Source organism: Salmo salar, chromosome 12 (assembly GCF_965601325.2).
Source record: "Salmo salar chromosome 12, fSalSal1, whole genome shotgun sequence".
In the NCBI taxonomy this organism is placed as follows: domain Eukaryota; kingdom Metazoa; phylum Chordata; class Actinopteri; order Salmoniformes; family Salmonidae; genus Salmo; species Salmo salar.
Genome location: NC_138302.1, coordinates 93937513 through 93960913, shown reverse-complemented (window position 1 = coordinate 93960913; position 23401 = coordinate 93937513). Strand labels below are relative to the sequence as shown.

At 43.5% G+C, this 23401-nt stretch overlaps 1 protein-coding gene across 4 annotated transcripts in view; it reads left to right on the top strand.

Moving 5' to 3' along the window:
* The window catches only part of LOC145859560 (uncharacterized), a 32221-nt gene that overhangs the window by 5313 nt on the left and 3507 nt on the right, over positions 1 to 23401 (top strand). For all 4 annotated transcript variants that reach the window (XM_082959460.1, XM_082959458.1, XM_082959461.1 and 1 more), the window contains 2 exons: positions 49 to 143; positions 307 to 467. In XM_082959460.1, the coding sequence (XP_082815586.1) occupies positions 49 to 143; positions 307 to 467 (256 nt within the window). The remainder of the gene's footprint in view (positions 1 to 48; positions 144 to 306; positions 468 to 23401) is intronic.

Sequence of the window (23401 nt, the reverse complement as noted above, 5' to 3'; positions counted from 1 at the left end):
GCCATTTTGGAAGCAGCCATGGTAACACTGTCTGTCTCTAACTCCCAGGGTGCTGGTGGGAGGGGAAGAGGAGGGAGAGGTTCCTGGAGAATCTCCTGCTCTGGAGGTCATGCTGCAAGACAACGACCTGGGCTTCTTTGGAGGTGTGTGTGTTTGTTCTTGGTGTGTCTGCCAGTCAGGAATGAAGGGGAGAAACCCTGCAGAACCAGTCTGGGTTTACTTCCTGTTACTGATCTGATTGGTATGAACTTCTCCTTTTTATTCTCTCCTCCTACTTTACCACATATCCTCTCTTTATCCCCCCAGCCTCCCGGTCGGTCCGTAGGCCGCGCCCCCCCTTCGTCTTCCTGCGTGTGGGTGATGTCGTCATGGAGCGGAATGGTCACATGATCGGGGTGATCGTCAGCTGGGACCCAGAGCTCCGAGCCCCCCCAGAGTGGATGAGCAGGGTGCACCCAAATGAGGAGGTAGCTTTGCTATGGAAAGAAGTTTTGAAGTTGAGGACTTCTCCCCTTCTGACTGACTCGTCATCTCGATGGTCAGCTAATTCAGTTCTATGTAGGCTAAAGCCTGCGCTGACCTTGTGTTTAGCCATGCTGACAGCAGTTAGCTAGCATAGGTTGGGGATAGATGGGCTAGCCAGCTGCAGCTATTTCTCTGTCAAATCAAAGTTATGGCAAGAACGAGGATCTGGAATGTGTTTAAGACACTTGTTCTACAACACCTTGCTAACTAAGTTTCAAGATACTTTCTTTCAAAGTTTCATGTCATGTAAAGACATGTTACCATGGAAACGATATCAACTGCAAGTTGAATGCCTGTGGTCTTCAGTCAGCTCAGCTGTCATACAACACAATATTCTATAACTGGCTAGTTTTGTCTCTTATGTCGACTAATATGTTTCCTGGGGGAGAAATCCCAAAACGACTAATATCCCTACAGGGGTAGGCTATATGATGGCATTGCACAAACAATGCCCAGCTTGAGCGTAGATACATTTATCAACAAAAGATCTATGGGTGTGTTCGTGTTACAAAGACAACATTTGTAAATATATTGATGTGCTTATAAAGACAGTATGTCTACACTTAACTAGCAAATACAAATATGTTTTGTGTAGTCTAACCAGAACTAGAATGGCATTCTAATTCATTCAACCTTTATTTAACTAGGCAAGTCGGTTAAGAACAAATTCTTATTTACAATGACGGCCAAACCTGGACGACGCTGCGCCAATTGTGTGCCGCCCTATGGGACTCCCAATCACATCTATTTAACCATACACTGACCTGCACAGCTCTCTGGGTGAGGTTCTATAGCCAACTCTCCAGTGGGTGATGAAGTCCCTTCCATCTATGTCATGTATTAGAGGTTATGGACAGGTGCAGTCAGGTGACAGGAAGGGTGGAGTGCATGACACTCCATCCTGGATATGCCAGTGTGCCTCAACCCATGGGTCCAGGAGGCAGAGTTCAATTACTACAGATGTAAGATGCAGAAGCAGACCACTCTGTAGGCTACTGACCAATTCAAAGCTCCTTCCAGGAGGAACTTTGAAAATGTTCCTTTAAGAGTCTCATTAGGTCATTAGCTAACGTTTTCATAGGAATGTTTCCATTCCCACGTCAAATAGAACTTACCCAGAACGTGGTTACCATGATCTCCGAATGTAAAATATTCATGTTCTAGACATGTTTCATGGGAACGTTGCAAGAATACCTTTTATTTATCGGTTGTCAGGATGTCACTTGATGGTTCCAAAAACTTTCTCCACCAAATTTGTTTTCATTACATATCGTGCCTTGTTACTGTTGCCGAGCCAATCAAGGCCCTGATTGGTGAACCATTAATCCATTCATGGCTCTTTTTTTCTGTTGGCAAGATTAGGGATACTCCCACACAGTACTTTTAGCATAGTGTTTTCAATTTACATTTTTAAGACACTTTGACGTAGAGTCGAAGATGATTACATTGTGCATGTTCATTTATAAAGGAATTATTATTATTGAACATTGTGGTGAAAATTCTACCTTTTTTAACTAATAATGAGTAGAGGCAAAATCAAAAGCTATTACTTTTTATTAAAAACGTAATATAATGAGGAGGCTGGTTGCCCCACCCACGCAGGTGAGATGGCGTGAGAGCCTCCTGTACAAAGAGTACAGGATCATTTATATAGTCAAGATACCCCATGCAAGCATCTGTAAAACACGTGACCTTGTGTGTGATGGGACTGAGTGAAAAGGTTGCCTCAGTCTGTCGCAACTCAGTGAGGACAATAGGGGCCAGAATGACAGGAAGTCACTCCAGGCATACGTCTAACAGTAGCTCAAGTGCCTTTAACTGTCGGCTCAGATGATGTATGGTCGTACTGGTTACACACAAAACATGCATCTTTGGCCCAGAAACAACCGCCAGACAGAACAATAGCTTTATCATTGGTGTGCAGGATATATCCTTTACTCTGTCTCCAGTTAACTTAAGAGGAACCAGTTAGTTTCTGTCAAGTATTGGCTGAGTGCCCAGACATCATGAGGTCATTCTACACACACAGAACTGTTATAACAGGCCTCTTATTATGCACGCACACACTTTTCTGAGTTAGTTTTTGACAATTTTGAACCTAATGCCTAGGCTTTAGGACTGTGTTTTAGTACACAAGCATTACTAAGGTTGAGCAGAATGTCCCCACCTGGGATTTGTACTCACAACCTCTTGGTTCATGGTACCCTCTTGGTTCATGATCTTCCCGCTGCGCTAACATGTCCGTGTCAGGTATCAGTTTATTTGACTATACTTATCATTCTATAGCCAGCAACATACCACCCTGCACACCACTGCTGGCTTGCCTCTGAAGCTAAGCAGGGTTGGTCCTGGATGGGATACCAGATGGTGTTGGAGGGCCAGTAGGAGGCACTCTTTCCTCTGGTCTCCCCAAAAATATCCCAGGGCATTAATTGGGGGACATTGCCCTGTGCAGAGCATATGAGCGGAGATGGAGCGCTGAGCGTGATCCCCAAAGGCTGCAGCATCGGCCTTCTCACCCACTCCAGTAGCGCTCATTTCACAAGATCAGGGAATGCCAGGCCCTGCATGCATTCATAGGCTGTGTGCTGCTAATAGCCCCTTGCTTTAGTTACTGTCATGGAGTTTGCTAAATATTTTCATAAAGAAACTGATAAAATGCACAAATGCAAAATCAAGGTGACTTACAAAGATGAAGAGCAAGAGAGGGAGTGCAGTGATGTAGTGTCCACAACCTAAAGAATCATTGTGGAATCTGAAGACGCGTATCCCGAAAGCATGATGGTGTACTTACTACGTGCACATGCTAAAAGAAAGGAACGAGCTGTGTAGATAACTGTCATTGTAGCAAAGTATTTATAAACTGAAAATCCTTTTTTTTTTTTTTCTATGATCTATAAAATAGGCTATATTATTTATATATTAATATGACATGTAGCCTATTTGAAATGTTGAGCACCTTTTACATTAATATTTTTATTAAAATGCTTTGGTTTCAATACTTTAAAACCAAATGGTAGGTCCATGTAGTCAAAAAATAGATGGGTGTTGGTTAAATTGTGATTTTAATGACTGGAGTGAATTTGGAGTGGCATTTTATTTTTTGTATTTCTTCTTGTGAGCGTGTAATGGTTGGAAAGGCCGTAGAGCCCCGGAGAAATGATTTCCAACCGCTCAACTCACAGGGTGCCGTCTAACGGATGGGACGTTAAATGGGTGTCCTGACTCTCTGTGGTCACTGAAGAGCCCATGGCACTTATCGTAAGAGTCGGGGTGTTGACCCCGGTGTCCTGGCTAAATTCCCAATCTGTCCCTTATACCATCATGGTCACCTAATCATCCCTGGCTTCCAACTGGCTCATTCATCCCCCTTCCTCTCCCCTGTAACTATTCTCCAGGTCGTTGCTATAAATGAGAATGTGTGCTCAGTTAACTTACCTGGTAAAGTAAGGTTGAAATAAAAAAAGACTCCTGATATCTCCAGGAGTGGTAAGTATAATTTGTCTAGTAATGTATATTTGCTAGCTAGGGCTGTCTGCAGTCGTGGCCAAAAGTTTTGAGAATGACACGAATATTAATTTTCACAAAGTCTGCTGCCTCAGTTTGTATGATGGCAATTGGCATATATACTCCAGAATGTTATGAAGAGTAATCAGATTAATTGCAAAGTCCCTCTTTGCCATGCAAATGAACTGAATCCCCCCAAAAACATTTCCACTGCATTTCAGCCCTGCCACAAAAGGACCAGCTGACATCATGTCAGTGATTCTCTCGTTAACACAGGTGTGAGTGTTGACGAGGACAAGGCTGGAGATCACTCTGTCATGCTGATTGAGTTCGAATAACAGACTGGAAGCTTCAAAAGGAGGGTGGTGCTTGGAATCATTATTCTTCCTCTGTCATCCATGGTTATCTGCAAGGAAACACGTGCCATCATCATTGTTTTGCACAAAAAGGGCTTCACGGGCAAGGATATTGCTGCCCGTAAGATTGCACCTAAATCAACCATTTATCGGATCATCAAGAACTTCAAGGAGAGTGGTTCAATTGTTGTGAAGAAGGCTTCAGGGCACCCAAGCAAGTCCAGCAAGCACCAGGACCATCTCCTAAAGTTGATTCAGCTGCGGGATTGGGGCACCACCAGTACAGAGCTTGCTCAGGAATGGTCAGGGGCGGAAATCCCGGGGGGGACGGGGGACACACGACCCCCCCCCCCCCCCCCCCCCCCCAATCCTGTGAAAAATATGATTTGTCCCCCCAATATATCACTGAAACATAACTATGTAATTTAAATAATATTAATAATACGCAATGAAAGCAATTGTGCTGATTATAGACACTTAATAGCGTGTTTGTTTCAAAAGATTGCGACCCCCCCCCCCCCCCCCCCACCCTTTGCCTCACAATGGTTTGATCCACTGCCAGTTCCTTAGCTTGCTAGGTAACAGAGAGGTCGTATCTACTGTCTGAAAGGCACTCAATGAACGTAACTGATGTGAGGTTAATCCAGTCAATCGCGCACACACATTAGCTGAATATGCAGAGCTAGCGCGCAAATATTAACTATTAAGCTAGCTAGTACCTATTCCATTTGTGGCGTCGTCAAAGATGGAATCTTTGCTATCGTTAATTTATTCCAAGATCAGCATGCAGATGATGTAAGTTAGTGCTTCAAAGTCCCTGTGATAAGGTTGGCGATAAACTGAAATCCAAACTGAACAGAACTACACTCTTCTACCATTGTCTTAAATGTATTTAATGGTCTCGTTGCAAAAGCTAAATTGTCGCAAGGGAACTTTTATTTATTTTATTTCACCTTTATTTAACCCGGGTAGCAAAGATTATAGCAAACACCACTGAAACTGAATTGGTGCTCGCTAGCTTTGCAAATTCAGCTATTGTTGGAAGCCAGCCAATATGAAACAAACTATTAAAATTACAAAAGGTTGCAGCATATGTTGTGTAAATGGTGAACTCATACAGCTGTCAACTCTTGTCATTTTAATCCGTTTCACATTTGCTAGCTACCTTTTAGATCGAAGCCCAAATAGAATGATTGAAGATGATAGAAGCCCATCTCATACTGTAAATAACCTACACACTGTGTGTAGCCAGCCAGGTAGAAAAATGGCAGAAAAATAAAAGACGGACGTCAGAGTATTTTTCAATACACCAAAACGCATAGTAAGAACCCTAGTAGCCTAATATCTCAAAGACTAGTTGATAGAATTTAATTTCTTTCTGATGAACATTTTAATGGAAATGTTTCACAATGATGTCATTAGGCAGAGCAGGCAACAGATGGCACACAGACAGCAGAGTTGGGGACAGATATGCAGGGACAGACTGGCAGAGACAGGGAGTCTCAGGTAAGTTTGAGTCTTTGTTTGGCAACATTATGAAAGGTTCTCCATTTTTTTGGGACTTGTAAAATAGGAACATAATTGGAAAATGCCATAGATACCCCCACTCTCAACTTAAACTGGTGACTGAACTAAGATTTGTTAAAGGCAATGGTATTGCTGTTGTGATTAGTTGTGTAGTTTTGGGTACCGGTAGTTAGGAATATGGCAAACACCTTATTTCTTTGGTTCCTCAATATACATTTACCATATTACAATGTAGGCTATGTGTTACAGCACTACTTTTGGTGTCCCCCTCAGGAATTGCTCTTGAGAAAATTTCATGTAATTGTCCCCTCCAAAGTTGATATCTGATTTTCGCCCCTGGGAATGGCAGCAGGCAGGTGTGAGTGCAGACTAATATTCTGCAAAGGGTACAGGGATTGGACTTGGGTAAAGTCAGTCACTCTGATGAATCCCCTTTCCGATTGTTTGGGGCATCCGGAAAAAAGCTTGTCCGGAGAAGACATGGTGAGCGCTACCATCAGTCCTGTGTCATGCCAACAGTAAAGCATCCTGAGACCATTTATGTGTGTGGTTGCTTCTCAGCCAAGGGAGTGGGCTCACTCACAATTTTGCCTAAGAACACAGCCATGAATAAAGAATGGTACCAACACATCCTCCGAGAGCAACTTCTCCCAACCATCCAGGAACAGTTTGGTGATGAACAATGCCTTTTCTAGCATGATGGAGCACCTTGCCATAAGGCAAAAGTGATAACTAAGTGGTTCAGGAAACAAAACATCGATATTTTGGGTCCATGGCCAGGAAACTCCCCAGACCTTAATCCCATTGAGAACTTGTGGTCAAGCCTCAAGAGGCGGGTGGACAAACAAATTCTGACAAACTCCAAGCATTGATTATGCAAGAATTGGCTGTCATCAGTCAGGATGTGGCCCAGAAGTTAATTGACAGCATGCCAGGGCGGATTGCAGAGGTCTTGAAAAAGAAGGGTCAACACTGCAAATATTGACTCTTTGCATCAATTTCATGTAATTGTCAATAAAAGCTTTTGACACTTATGAAATGCTTGTAATTATACTTCAGTATTCCATAGTAACATCTGACAACAATATCTAAAGACACTGAAGCAGCAAACTTTGGAAATGAATGTGTCCTTCTCAACTTTTGGTCACAACTGTACATTAAGTGCTGCCTACTTGGTGTGCAAACTGCTGACTGCTGTTAACTTGCAGATGATAGACATATCAACCTAGGCAATTAGTAGTGGGAGGTGTGCTCTTCACCTTTTGCAAGGCCATTAGAACTTAAGTCTCTCCTGTTTTCTCAGCAGCTGTAAGCGGCGGATTCATCTCAACTAAGGCTGTTGCCAAAACGGACTGTTCTGCTGTGTTAAATTAAGTCTAATTTTATTGGTCACATATACATATTTAGCAGATGTTATTACGGGTGTAGTGAAATGCTTGTGTTCCTAGCTCCGACAGTGCAGTAGTATCAAAATTCTCAACAATTACACAAATCTAAAAGTAAAATAATGGAATAAAGAAATATATTTGAGGAAGGAAAGAGTACAGCTCCATACATCTAAAAGTGAAATATATTTGAGGAAGGAAAGCGGGCAAGGCTCTACACCACTCTCTCAATTTAGTATTTTTACCTAGTTATTTTCAGATTCTCTCATTTTACTCTTTTGTAGCTTTGGAAACTGTGTTTCCTATCCCAGTTCGCTCCTCTCCCTGTAGGCTTTAAAGATGCTCCCCACCCTTTGGCTGCAACCATTCTAATTTAGTGTACCCTGTGCGCACAAACCATGTGAAATTCCTGGTCTCTGGCATTGTTTGGAACTGCTGATCTGCGGTCAGGAACGCTGAGTTCATCTCAGCCTATGCTGCCTTTCAGTCCCTTTACTTTTTGGCCCTGACGGATACATGGATCGCCCCAAAGAGCAGCTCTCTCTTTATCTGACTACATTTTCTCAGTCATCTGGTCGTCACAGTGGTGGCACAGGGGGTACACATTTTTTCTCAGTGGAGATTCTCTCTTCTCCCGCTCTCACCTGTCCATCTCCTTAATTGAATTCCATGCTGTTACTTGTCCACTCAAGCTTAACATTGTTGTCCTCTATCACCCACCAGGTGTATGTTGTCAAATCCAATTAAAAAGTTGAACGCGTACGAGATGGCACACGCGAAGATGAAGCATCATTGCGCAAGCAAACACTGAGTCGAGAGAGAAGTGTGGTCGAGCGAGCAGAGGACGGTTCCTGAGAGAGAGGACACAAAGGGCAGAATCTGCTACAGTTCATCCAGGACAATAAACAGAATATAGATGCAGAATTTCCAAAGATCCACATGTGCAATGTAGCTTATATGAACACTATAAGCTACATTTTATAAATGATGCATGTAAGAGATGTTCAGGGATGATGGTGCATAGTCTGTGGATGAATAGTGCGAAGTCCATGGATGAGAGGATCATCGTGGCCGAGTTGGCCGGTTGGTGAGGGCCACGGCACGGGGGGAAGAAACTGTTCAGGTGGCGGGGGTTTTGGTCGTGATTAACCTGAACCGTTTGCCAGAGAGGAGTCTTTGGAAGAGGGGGTAGAAGGGGTCGGCGGCGAGCTCTTCCTTGCCCTGGAGTCGTGCAGGACCTCTATGGAGGGCAGGTGGCAGCCAATAATAATCAGCAGACTGGACAATCCGTTGAAGTTATGGAGTTGAGGATGGATTTGATGGTTGTTTTAGAACTGAATCAGTATGCACAGTATTCAAAGGAGGACTGAGGTCAAAACGACACCATGCACTCACCAAACATTGCACTGAGGAAAAACGATTTAATAGACAATTAAATCGGTTGTCCTCAGTGCAATGTTTGGTGATTGGGAACTACCATTGTAATTTATAGACAATCTCAAATTATTACAATTTGGCATTGGAAGTTTTATTGAAAAGTCAGTAATGCAGGAGTCAAATCGCAGGGAGAGTCAGATCAGATGTTATCAGCAAGCCAGGGCCATCTGTGGAAATGGCACAAGTAGAACAAAGATATCAGTGCAAACAGAAAAATATATATATATTTTTTAATCTATTGAAGGATGCGTGCTGGTCAGTCATTGCATCCATAGCGTAGTCTATGAATTAGAGAGGGTGGTTAAATTTCTCCAGCCCATCCCGCAGCTTTTTACTGAAACGGGCTGGGAGATCCACTTTGTTGTTGTTTAAACTACTGATTTGACTCTTTAAGAAACACAAGTATGTTTAAGCATACATGACTGTTGGGAATGCGGTGTCATACCTTCAGCTACCAGGTGCAGCAGAGCTGACACACTAAAGATGAAGTTGCAGCAGATGTCTTGACCACCCTCTGGCTGTTTTCCAGACAGCATTAGCGTTGGAAGGTGTCCCAGGCACTGTTTGTGGCCACATCACCTCCCTCAGAACCAGTGAAGATCTCCAGGTTCTTAAAACGGGGCATCAGCATAATCTATAGAGAGGCCAGAACCGTATAGGAGATGGAATTAGATTTAGTATGGAGTCAATGTCCCAACTTCAAATCCTTGTACAATCCATAGACATTGGTAAAATGGTAAACAAAAGTAGGGCACTGGAGTTTGAGGAAGGTGGAGCGATATGTGCGGAACTGTGTAAGGCATAAGATAAGCTGGCGACTCATTGGTCCAAACTTGGCGTCCTCTGCCTTGTTGGTATAGTGGTCCAGGGCGATGAAGTAGAAGTCTGACTCCACCTGGTCAAACGTGTTCCCTCTACACACACACTGACCCGTCTCCTGAGAATAACTGGAGTGAGAGAGAAGAAAATAAGATGTCAGGAAATGTCAGAGTTCAATTGGAGTTAAAATGTTTTTTAACATCTTAAAGTTGCATTCAAGGTAACAGTCCATTTTAAGACTGCCGTGGCTGTATCAAGAGGAAACTATGGATAGTCATTTAGTCAAATAAATGAAATTGCCCTGTACCAATCAACACCACTTGTCAGTCAGCATGGCTCAGTATTGAACAGCCTGCTGTCATGTCATGCCCAACCCACCTCGAGGAGAGCTATCCTTCTATAAGTTCTCACTTCATCCCTTACCTACACTAATCATATTGTTTAGCAATGACTGTCACATACATTCAGTATAGAACCATCTTTCTAACCAATAGACAGCAGCAGGTCATCATCCTCTCTACGTGTCAAATATCCTATGGCACAATGCCTTCATACAGCATCAAAGAAATTAGAGGAACTCTCAGTACCACTAATGATTAAGTTACGGGGGTGATTGGTGGATGTCATGGTTACCTACAGGAAGTCCCCAGAGTGATGTGCATAGAGGAGAGCTAAGGTAACCTAGTTGGAACAGAATGGACTGTATCTCCTGTCTCTGCCAGCTGAGCAGAGAACTTCACCACCACATATTAGTGACAGTGGACCTGCATGGAGAGAGGGATGGAGAGAAGTCATTCATTTATTGTACCCGCACCAAAACTGACAGAGTAAAAGTTCTTTATTTCAATCGAACTGTGTCTCAAAGTATGTGGTTAGCGGTTCACAATATTGGATATTATTTGGTTCAGAGCCTGACCTCATGGCTCTCCCTCCTCAATCACTGACCTCTTCCCCAGTGAGGGTCTTCCATGTCTATTCTCACCCTGCCTCTCCCCCTCTTCTGCCACCCAGTCATGCTGATCTTCCAAGTACTCTACTAAAAAAAAAAACTCCTCGACATAGGTACAATGCTGTTAGTTAAACCAGAGACGATATAGAAATCAAAACCAACTTGGCTTTGGTTAAACCACATGGTTAAACGTTAGCTTGCTAACGTTAGCCTGCTTTAATAACAAAAGACTAAATAAACTACTGTTGCCGTTGAGTCTGGTATTTTGCGGGTACTATTTAGAATCAACGTCAACAGTGAAGAGGCGACTCCGGGATGCTGGCCTTCTAAGGCAGAGTTGCAAAGAAAAAGACATATCTCAAACTGGCCAATAAAAATTTAATATTAAGATGGGCAAAAGAACACAGACACTGGACAGAGGAACTCTGCCTAGAAGGCCAGCATCCCGGAGTTACCTTTTCACTGCTGATGTTGAGACTGGTGTTTTGCTGGAACTATTTAATGAAGCTGCCATTTGAAGACTTGTTTCTCAAACTAGACACTAATGTATTTGTCCTCTTACTCAGTTGTGCACCGGGGCCTCCCACTCTTTTTTTTTTTCTGGTTAGAGCCAGTTTGCGCTGTTCTGTGAAGGGAGTAGTACACAGCGTTGTACAAGATCTTCAGTTTCTTGGCAATTTCTCGCATAGAATAGCCTTCATTTCTCAGAACAAGAATAGACTGACGAGTTTCAGAAGAATGGTCTTTGTTTCTGGCCATTTTGAGCCTGTAATCGAACCCACAAATGCTGATGCTCCAGATACTCAACTAGTCTGAAGAAGGCCAGTTTTATTGCTTCTTTAATCAGAACAACAGTTTTCAGCTTGCTAACGATTGCAAAAGGGTTTTCTAATGCTCAATTAGCCTTAAAATAAAATTGGATTAGCTAACAATGTGCCATTGGAACACAGGAGTGATGGTTGCTGATAATGGGCCTCTGTACGCCTATGTAGATTATTCCATAAAAGAAATCTGCCATTTCCAGCTACAATAGTCATTTACAACATTAAGAATGTCTACACTGTATTTATGATCAATTTGATGTTATTTTAATGGACAAGAAATTAGCTTTTCTTTCAAAAAGGATATTTCTAAGTGACCCCAAACTTTTGAATGGTAGTGTATATCAGTAAGTCACTAATTAATAATTTACTCATCAGTCTCATTCTGAACGTCGCAGACTTTGTGAATCTGCACAAACCCGAGTCTTATCATTCCATCCACACATTCGGTTATTTATTTACCAACAAACTAAATGATAACATAGGATACACACACACACACACACATGGTGTAGGTTGTGGATTAGAAGGTTAATACGGTGACAACAGGTCCCTAGCGGACTAACACAATATGACACTTGTTAAACAAGATGGAGTTAGAGAGAAAGCGAGAGAGAAAGAGAAGCAACACTTGGATTCATTTGGGAACAACGCTCACAGTAACTCTAATACCTTGCCCCGAACTGCCGCTCTTATGGGTAAGAAGAAATGGATGTATTTACACGTTGAAGGTCCTCGTCGAGGATCTCTGTTGGGCCCTTCGTGGAAACGGTTCCACTTTGTGAGACGGGTTCGATTAGGCCTTCTTCATTCTCAGGTGTAAGTCTCTGATTGTCCACAAGAGGTCACAATGTCCTTCTTAATTGTCTGTTTACTTGTACTTGTTCTGGAAGAGTGGTCTTCTGAGGATGGCTAATCAGCCATGTCGATGATCCCAGAGTGGGGATGAAAGCAGTGTAGCACACGGTGATTTGAAGAAAAGAACTGGATGGTCCTACTTAAATTCACCTTCTTAGATACAGTACTTAGAACAGCTACTCAACCGTAGCATTGATTGTTTAGAGGTTATTTTGTCTTCAACCTTGTTTTGCAGTTTTCGGTGTCGTGACTGATGTGGCCCAAGCTGCAGCTTGTAGTCTCTGTTTAATTCTTAACTCAGTCTTTTTATCCCCTCGGGTAAAAAGGGGTCGTTTTCGTCATTCAGACACGCTCTCTGGGCTCCCTGGGGCGTGGCTAGTTACGAGGCAAAGTATCCTAATTACTATGATCTCGTTAGAGAAATAAAATCACAATCCAATCGTCACATTCTCTTTATCCTTAATATTTTCTACACCACGTGAAGGATGTAAACATGATATATACCGTGTAAAATCTCCTCAAGTTAATGTTTTCATTATGTTAATGTTCCATTTTTAATGACTTCACAAAATAGACATGAATGTTCCATGCCAAGAGTGTGCAAAGCTGTCAAAGGCAAATGGTGGCTACTTTGAAGAATCTAAAATATATTTTGGTTTGTTTAAAACTTTTTGCGGTTAATACATGATTCCATGTGTGTTATTTCATAGTTTTGATGTCTTCACTATTATTCAACAATGTAGAAATTAGTAAAAATAAAGAAACCATTGAAAACCCAACATTCGCACATAGCTAAAGGGTAGAGCTGCAGCTTTCAAGGAGGGGACTCTGACCCGGAAGCTTATAAGAAATCCCGCTATGCCCTCCGACGAACCATCAAACAGACAAAGCGTCAATACAGGACTAAGATCAAATCGTACTACACCGGCTCCGACGCTCGTCGGAGGTGGCAGGTCTTGCAAACTATTACAGACTACAAAGGGAAGCACAGCCGAGAGCTGCCCAGTGACACGAGCCTACCAGACGAGCTAAATAAATTCTATGCTCGCTTCGAGGCAAGTAACAATGAAACATGCATGAGAGCATCAGCTGTTCCGGACGACTGTGTCATCACGCTCTCTGCAGCCGACATAAGTAAGACCTTTAAAACAGGTCAACATTCACAAGGCCGCAGAGCCAGACGGAGTACCAGGACGTGTACCCTGAGCATGTGCTGACCAACTGGCAAGAGACTTCACTGACATTTTCAACCTCTCCCTGTCTGAGTCTGTAATACCAACATGTTTCAAGCAGACCACCATAGTCCCTATGCCCAAGAACGTCAAGTTAACCTGCCTAAATGACTACCGACCCGTAGTCCTCACGACTGTAGCCATGAAATGCTTTGAAAGGCTGGTCATGGCTCACATAACACCATTATCCCAGAAACCCTAGACCCACTCCAATTTGCATACTGCACCAACAGATTCACAGATGATGCAATCTCTATTGCACTCCACACTGCCCTTTCACACCTGGACAAAAGGAAGACCTATGTGAGAATGCTATTCATTGACTACTGCTCAGCGGTCAACACCATAGTGCCCTCAAAGCTCATCACTAAGCTAAGGACCCTGGGACTAAACACCTCCCTCTGCAACTGGATCTTGTACTTCCTGACGGGCCGCCCCCAGGTGGTAAGGGTAGGTAACAACACATCCGCCACACTGCTCCTCAACAAAGGAGCCCCTCGGGTGCGTAAGTTTGCTGATGACACAACAGTGATCATCGACAACAAAGAGACAGCTTATAGGGAGGAGGTCAGAGACCTGCCCGTGTGGTGCAAGGACAATAACCTCTCCCTCAACGTGATCAAGACAAAGGAGATGATTGTGGACTACAGGAAAAGGAGGATCGAGCACGCCCCCATTCTCATCGACGGGGTTGTAGTGGAGCAGGTTGAGAGCGCCAAGTTCCTTGGTGTCCACATCAACAACAAACTAACATGGTCCAAGCACCCCAAGATAGTTGTGAAGAGGGCACGACTAAACCTATTCCCCCTCAGGAAACTGAAAATATTTAGCATGGGTCCTCAGATCCTCAAAAGGTTTTACAGCTGCACCATCGAGAGCATCCTGACGGGTTGCATCACTGCCTAGTATGGCAACTGCTTGGCCTCCGACCGCAAGGCGCTACAGAGGGTAGTGCTTACAGCCCAGTACATCACTGGGGCCAAACCTCCTGCGATCCAGGACCTCTATACCAGGCGGTGTCAGGAAGGCCCTAAAAATTGTCAGACTCCAGCCACCCTAGTGGTACCGCATGTCAAGCGGTACCGGAGCGCCAATTCTAGGTCCAAGAGGCTTCTAAACAGCTTTTACCCCCAAGCTGTAAGACTCCTGAACAGCTAATCAAATGGCTACCCAGACTGATTTGAATGAGTATGTGTGTCCAAACTTTTGACTGGTACTGTAAGTATACTGCTCAAAAAATAAAGGGAACACTTAAACAACACATCCTAGATCTGAATGAAATAAATAATCTTATTAAATACTTTTTTTCTTTACATAGTTGAATGTGCTGACAACAAAATCACACAAAAATAATCAATGGAAATCCAATTTATCAACCCATGGAGGTCTGAATTTGGAGTCACACTCAAAATTAAAGTGGAAAACCACACTACAGGCTGATTCAACTTTGATGTAATGTCCTTAAAACAAGTAAAAATGAGGCTCAGTAGTGTGTGTGGCCTCCACGTGCCTGTATGACCTCCCTACAATGCCTGGGCATGCTCCTGATGAGGTGGCGGATGGTCTCCTGAGGGATCTCCTCCCAGACCTGGACTAAAGCATCCGCCAACTCCTGGACAGTCTGTGGCGTTGGTGGATGGAGCGAGACATGATGTCCCAGATGTGCTCAATTGGATTCAGGTCTGGGGAACGGGTGGGCCAGTCCATAGCATCAATGCCTTCCTCTTGCAGGAACTGCTGACACACTCCAGCCACATGAGGTCTAGCATTGTCTTGCATTAGGAGGAACCCAGGGTCAACCGCACCAGCATATGGTCTCACAGGGGGTCTGAGGATCTCATCTCGGTACCTAATGTACCTCTGGCGAGCACATGGAGGGCTGTGCGGCCCCCCCAAAGAAATGCCACCCCACACCATGACTGACCCACCTCCAAACCGGTCATGTTGGAGGATGTTGCAGGCAGCAGAACGTTCTCCACGGCGTCTCCAGACTCTGTCACGTCTGTCACGTGCTCAGTGTGAACCTGCTTTCATCTGTGAAGAGCACAGGGCGCCAGTGGCGAATTTGCCAATGTTGGTGTTCTCTGGCAAATGCCAAACGTCCTGCACGGTGTTGGGCTGTAAGCACAACCCCCACCTGTGGACGTCGGGCCCTCATACCACCATCATGGAGTCTGTTTCTGACCGTTTGAGCAGACACATGCACATTTGTGGCCTGCTGGATGTCATTTTGCAGGGCTCTGGCAGTGCTTCTCCTGCTCCTCCTTGCACAAAGGCGGAGGTAGCGGTCCTGCTGCTGGGTTGTTGCCCTCCTCCGCGTCTCCTGATGTACTGGCCTGTCTCCTGGTAGCGCCTCCATGCTCTGGACACTACGCTGACAGACACAGCAAACCTTCTTGCCACAGCTCGCATTGATGTGCCATCCTGGATGAGCTGCACTACCTGAGCCACTTGTGTGGGTTTTAGACTCCGTCTCATGCTACCACTAGAGTGAAAGCACCGCCAGCATTCAAAAGTGACCAAAACATCAGCCAGGAAGCATAGACCACTTCTCAGTTCCTGTGGTCCCCACCTGCAGAACCACTCCTTTATTGGGGGTGTCTTGCTAATTGCCTATAATTTCCACCGGTTGTCTATTCCATTTGCACAACAGAATGTGAAATGTATTGCTTCCTAAGTGGACAGTTTGATTTCACAGAAGTGTGACTGACTTGGAGTTACAATGTGTTGTTTAAGTGTTCCCTTTATTTTTTTGAGCAGTGTATTTAGACCCTTTGCTATGAGACTCGAAATTGAGCTCAGGTGCATCCTGTTTCCATTGATCATCCTTGATGTTTCTACAACTTGATTGGAGTCCACTTGTGGTAAATTCAATTGATTGGACATGATTTGGAAAGGCACACACCTGTTTTATATAAGGTCCCACAGTTGTCAGTGCAAAAACCAAGCCATGAGGTCGAAGGAATTGTTCGTAGAGCTCGAGACAGGATTGTGTGTCAAGGGACAGATCTGGAGAAGGGTACCAAAACATTTCTGCAGCATTGAAGGTCCCCAAAAACACAGTGGCCTCCATTCTTGACTGGAAGAAATTTGGAACCCCCAAGACTCTTCCTAGAGCTGGCCGCCCAGCCAAACTGAGCAATCGCGGGAGAAAGGCCTTTGTCAGGGAGCTGACCAAGAACCCGATGGTCACTCTGACAGAGTTCCTCTGTGGAGGTGGGAGAACCTTCCAGAAGGACAACCATCTCTGCAGCCCTCCACCAATCAGGCCTTTATGGTAGAGTGGCCAGACTGAAGCCACTCCTCAATAAAAGACTCATAACAGCCCGCTTGGAGTTTGCCAAAAGGCGCTGAAAGGACCATAGAAACAAGATTCTATGGTCTGATGAAACCAAGATTGAACTGCTTGGCCAAAATGCCAAGCGTCACATCTGGAGGAAACCTGGCACCATCCCTACGGGGAAGCGTGGTGGTGGCAGCATTATGCTGTGGGCATGTTTTCCAGCGGCATGGAAGGGAAGACTAGTCAGGATCGAGGGAAAGATAAGCAGAGCAAAAGTACAGAGATCCTTGGTGAAACTCTTAATTGATGGGGAAAAAACGAATCAATTTTAGACTAAGGCTGTAACGTAACAAAATGTGGAAAAAGTCAAGGGGTCTGAACACTTTCAAAATGCACTGTAGGTAGGGGTAAAATGACTAGGATAGATAGTAGAAGTAGCTTATGTGGTGAGTGTTCATCAGTATGCGTGTGTGTGTGTTGGGGTGAGAGTTACTGCAAAAAAGTGTGTGTGTGTGTGCATAGTCAGTCCAGGAGAGTTAGTGCAAAAAAAGGGTCAATGCAGGTAGTCCAGGTGGCTTGGGGGCAGAAGCTGTTCAGGGTCCTGTTGGTTCCAGACTTGGTGCATCGGTACCGCTTGCCGTGCAGTAGCAGAGAGAACAGTGTATGACTTGAATGGCTGGAGACTGAGAATTTTTAGGGCCTGCCTCTGACATCACCTGGTATAGAGGTCCTGGATAGCATGGAGCTCTGCCCCAGTGTTGTACTGGGCCGTACACACACTACCATCTGTAGTACCTTGTAGTCAGATGCTAAGCAGTTGCCATACCAAGCGGTGACGCAGCCAGTCAAGATGCTCTCAATGGTGCAGCTGTAGAAATGTTTGAGGATCTGAGGGCCCATGCCAAATCTTTTCAGCCTCTTGAGGGGGAAGAGGCACTGTAGTGTCCTCTTCACAACTGTGTGTGTGGATCATGTTAATTCCTTAGTGATGTGGACACAGGAACTTGAAGCTCTCGACCCACTCCACTACAGCTAGATCGATGTAGATGGGGGGGCGTGCTCGGCCCTCCGTTTCCTATAGTCTACGAACAACCACTGTCCCAATAAGGGATATCTCTAGGACATGTGCTTATTGGGTCAGTATAGTTGGGCTCTGTCCTGTCCAGAAGAAACCCTACCCCCTGCTCCTCAGGCACTTGTGTAGATCTGAAATAACTTGATTGGTGTAAGGCTGTAAGCAATAAGGTCAATGCACTTTGAAGTAAATCTCAGCTCTGTTAAAGGTACACTCAAAAACGTATCATAGTGATTCAGGAGTATCCTTTAAAATGGGTCAACATGCCCCACAAACAGACAACTATACTGAAAGGTGTTAAATTGCTGAAATAAGTAAATTGATTCAATGATGAGAATACAGTGAGGGGAAAAAGTATTTGATCCCCTGCTGATTTTGTACATTTGCCCACTGACAAAGAAATTATCAGTCTATAATTTTAATGGTAGGTTTATTTGAACAGTGAGAGACAGAATATCAACAAAAAAATCCAGAAAAACGCTGGTCAAAAATGTTATAAATTGATTTGCATTTTAATGAGGGAAATAAGTATTTGACCCCCTCTCATTCAGACAGATTTCTGGCTCATATAAAAGACACCTGTCCACAGAAGCAATCAATCAATCAATCAGATTCCAAACTCTCCACCATGGCCAAGACCAAAGAGCTCTCCAAGGATGTCAGGGACAAGATTGTAGACCTACACAAGGCTGGAATGGGCTACAAGACCATCGCCAAGCAGCTTGGTGAGAAGGTGACAACAGTTGGTGCGATTATTTGCAAATGGAAGAAACACAAAAGAACTGTCAATCTCCCTCAGCCTGGGGCTCCATGCAAGATCTCACATTGTGGAGTTGCAATGATCATGAGAACGGTGAGGAATCAGCCCAGAACTACACGGGAGGATCTTGTCAATGATCTCAAGGCAGCTGGGACCATAGTCACCAAGAAAACAATTGGTAACACATTACGCCTTGAAGGACTGAAATCCTGCAGCGCCCAGAAGGTCCCCTTGCTCAAGAAAGCAAATATACATGACCATCTGAAGTTTGCCAATGAACATCTGAATGATTCAGAGGACAACTGGGTGAAAGTGTTGTGGTCAGATGAGACCAAAATGGGGCTCTTTTGGCCTCAACTCGCTGTGTTTGGAGGAGGAAGAATGCTGCCTATGACCCCAAGAATACCATCCCCAGCGTCAAACATGGAGGTGGAAACATTATGCTTTGGGGGTGTTTTTCTGCTAAAGGGACAGGACAACTTCACCGCATCAAAGGGACGATGGACGGGGCCATGTACCATCAAATCTTGGGTGAGAACCTCCTTCCCTCAGCCAGGGCATTGAAAATGGGTCGTGGATGGGTATTCCAGCATGACAATGACCCAAAACACACGGCCAAGGCAACAAAGGAGTGGCTCAAGAAGAAGCACATTAAGGTCCTGGAGTGGCCTAGCCAGTCTCCAGACCTTAATCCCATAGAAAATCTGTGGAGGGAGCTGAATGTTCGAGTTGCCAAATGTCAGCCTTGAAACCTTAACCTCTCTAGGGTATGTGGGACGAAATCGTCCCACCTACTCAACAGCCAGTGGAATCCCGTGGCGCGATATTCAAATACCTTAACCTCTATGGGCTAGGTGGGACGCAAGCGTCCCACCCGTGGTGCACTCCATCAACAGCAGGTGCATTTCAAGAGCGGCAAATTTGAATCCAAATAAATGTCAAAATTCAAATTTTTCAAACATACAACTATTTTACACCCTTTGAAAGATAAACATCTCCTTAATCTAACCACGTTTTACGATTTCAAAAAGGTTTTACGGCGAAAGCATAAATTTAGAGTATGTTAGGACAGTACATTTACAAGAGTTGTGTGTAATGTTTTGTCAATTCAAAGACAGGGTCACCAAAACCATAAAACCAGCTAAAATGATGCACTAACCTTTTACAATCTCCATCAGATGACACTCCTAGGACATTATGTTAGACAATGCATGCATTTTTAGTTCTATCAAGTTCATATTTATATCCAAAAACAGCGTTTTACTATGGCATTGATGTTGAGGAAATCGTTTCCCTCCAATAACCGGCAGTCAAGTCAGCACCACAAATTAAATAATTAAAATTAGAAAACATTGGTAAAATATTATATTGTCATTTAAAGAATTATAGATTTACATCTCTTGAACGCAATCAACTTGCCAGATTTAAAAATAACCTTACTGGGAAATCACACTTTGCAATAATCTGAGCACTGCGCCCAGAAAAATACGCGTTGCGATACAGACTAGACGTCATGTTGGGGAGATCTAAAATCGAAAATACTATGTAAATAATCCATTACCTTTGATTCTCTTCATCAGATGTCACTTCCAGGTATCACAGGTCCATAACGAATGTAGTTTTGTTCAAAAAAGCTCATCATTTATGTCCAAAAATCTCCGTCCTGTTAGCACATGATCTAAGCCAGCCGGACTTCTCGTCATGAACGAGGGGAAAAAATATATTTACGTTCGTTCAAACATGTCAAACGTTGTATAGCATAAATCATTAGGGCCTTTTTTAACCAGAACATGAATAATATTCAAGGTGGACGAATGCATTCTCTTTTATAACGTATTGGAACGAGGGTACCCAACATGAACTCGCGCGCCAGGTGTCTAATGGGCCATCATCGTTCCATGGCTCTTGTTCGGTCAGATCTCCCTCCAGAAGACTCAAAACACTTTGTAAAGGCTGGTGACATCTAGTGGAAGCAATAGGAAGTGCCAAAATATTCCTCAGCCCCTGTGTTTTTCAATGGCATAGGTTTAAAGGTAATACAACACATCAGGTATCCACTTCCTGTCAGAAAATGTCTCAGGGTTTTGCCTGCCAAATGAGTTCTGTTATACTCACAGACACCATTCAAACAGTTTTAGAAACTTTAGAGTGTTTTCTATCCATATATAATAAGTATATGCATATTCTAGTTACTGGGTAGGATTAGTAACCAGATTAAATCGGGTACATTTTTTTATCCAGCCGTGCAAATACTGCCCCTTAGCCCTAACAGGTTAAATGCTATTACTTCAATTTCTCAAACATATGACTATTTTACACCATTTTAAAGACAAGACTCTCGTTAATCTAACCACACTGTCCGATTTCAAAAAGGCTTTACAACGAAAGCAAAACATTAGATTATGTCAGCAGAGTACCCAGCCAGAAATAATCAGACACCCATTTTTCAAGCTAGCATATGTCACAAAAACCAAAACCACAGCTAAATGCAGCACTAACCTTTGATGATCTTCATCAGATGACACTCCTAGGACATTATGTTATACAATACATGCATGTTTTGTTCAATCAAGTTCATATTTATATCAAAAACCAGCTTTTTACATTAGCATGTGACGTTCAGAACTAGCATACCCACCGCAAACTTCCGGTGAATTTACTAAATTACTCACGATAAACGTTCACAAAAAACATAATTATTTTAAGAATTATAGATACAGAACTCCTTTATGCAATCGCGGTGTCCGATTTTAAAATAGGTTTTCGGCAAAAGCACATTTTGCAATATTCTGAGTAGATAGCTCGCCATCACGGGCTAGCTATTTTGACACCCACCAAGTTTGGCACTCACCAAACTCAGATTTACTATAAGAAAAATTGGATTACCTTTGCTGTTCTTCATCAGAATGCACTCCCAGGACTTCTATTTCATCCACAAATGTTGTTTTGGTTCAAAATAATCCATAGTTATATCCAACTATCCTCTGTTTTGTTCTTGCGTTCAAGACACTATCCGAAGGGTGACGAAGGGTGACACGCGGACGCGTATCGTGACAAAAAAAAATCGAAATATTCCATTACCGTACTTCGAAGCATGTCAAACGCTGTTTAAAATCAATTTTTATGCGATTTTTCTCGTAAAAAAGCGATAATATTCCGACCGGGAAACCCTGTTTTCGTTCAAAGACTCAAAGTTGAAAATGGCCTCTTCACGTGCACGCGCGCACCCGTCTCATTGTTCTCAGATCGACCACTTACCAAATGCGCTACTGTTTTTCAGCAATGGGCTGCAAAGTCATCATTCAACGTTCTGGCACCCTCTGAGAGCCTATGGGAGCCGTAGGAAGTGTCACGTTACAGCAGAGATCCTCAGTTTTCAATAAAGAGAGTGTGGAAGGCCAAGAAATGGTCAGAGAGGGCACTTCCTGTACAGAATCTTCTCTGGTTTTTGCCTGCCATATGAGTTCTGTTATACTCAGACACCATTCAAACAGTTTTAGAAACTTTAGGGTGTTTTCTATCCAAATCAAACAATTATATGCATATTCTAGTTTCTGGGCAGTAGTAATAACCAGATTAAATCGGGTACGTTTTTTATCCGGATGTGAAAATACTGCCCCCTACCCTAGAGAGGTTAATGACTTTGAGAAGATCTGCAAAGAGGAGTGGGACAAAATCCCTCCTAAGATGTGTGCAGACCTGGTGGCCAACTACAAGAAACGTCTGACCTCTGTGATTGCCAACAAGGGTTTTTCCACCAAGTACTAAGTCATGTTTTGCAGAGGGGTCAAATACTTAATTCCCTCATTAAAATGAAAATCATTTTATAACATTTTTGACATGCGTTTTTCTGGATTTTTTTGTTGTTGTTATTCTGTCTCTCACTGTTCAAATAAACCTACCATTAAAATTATAGACTGATCATTTCTGTGTCAGTGGGCAAACGTACAAAATCAGCAGGGGATCAAATACTTTTTTCCCCTCACTGTAGTAAGATTAACCGGTACATGGTAGTATAGCAGGAAGATTGGCAAACTGTGAACCAAATGGTTGGGAGTTCAAATCCCAGGTGAGGACTACTGAATATTAATTGCTGTTCATTTACACACTAATCATGTGTGTCAAATATGTACGTTAATATGTACTGTGTGGGAGTATCCCTAACCTTGCCAACAGAGAGGGCTATGAATGGATCAGTGGTTCACCAATCAGGGCCTTGATTGGCTCGGCAACAGTAACAAGGCGGGATGTGTAATGACAACTTTTTGGGGGAAGAGAATGTTTCTTTGGTTCCATCAGGCGACGTCCTGATAACTGATGCACAGAAATGTTCTTGCATGTTCCCATGAAACGTGTCTAGAACATTAATATTTTAAATTCTGAGCTGATGGTAACTACGCTCTGGGTATGTTCTGTTTGACATTAAGGGAATGTTGTCCTAACGCTGAAAAGATTCTCAGAAGACTTTTGCTAACATAGATTAAATGTTCCCCAACTAATGGAAAACTGGACACTCAAACATTAGGGGAAAGGGGATAACTGGTCAGTTGCACAACTGAATGCATTCAACCCAACCCCTCTGAATCAGAGAGGTGGGGGGCTGCCTTAATGTCCAAGTCATCGGTGCAAGGGAAGAAGATGTTGTTGGGTTAACTGCCTTGCTCAAAGGCAGAAGAGCACTTTTTTTCCCCCCAACCTTGCCGGCTTGAGGATTCGAACCAGAGATATTTCGGTTACTGGCCCAACGGTCTTAATTTACAATACAACAACGTTCTCTCTCCTTAGAATTGTTAGATGGCGTTCTGCTAATATAACATTATTTGCACACTGTTTCAAGAACGCGATAAATGACAGTTTTTCGTTACGC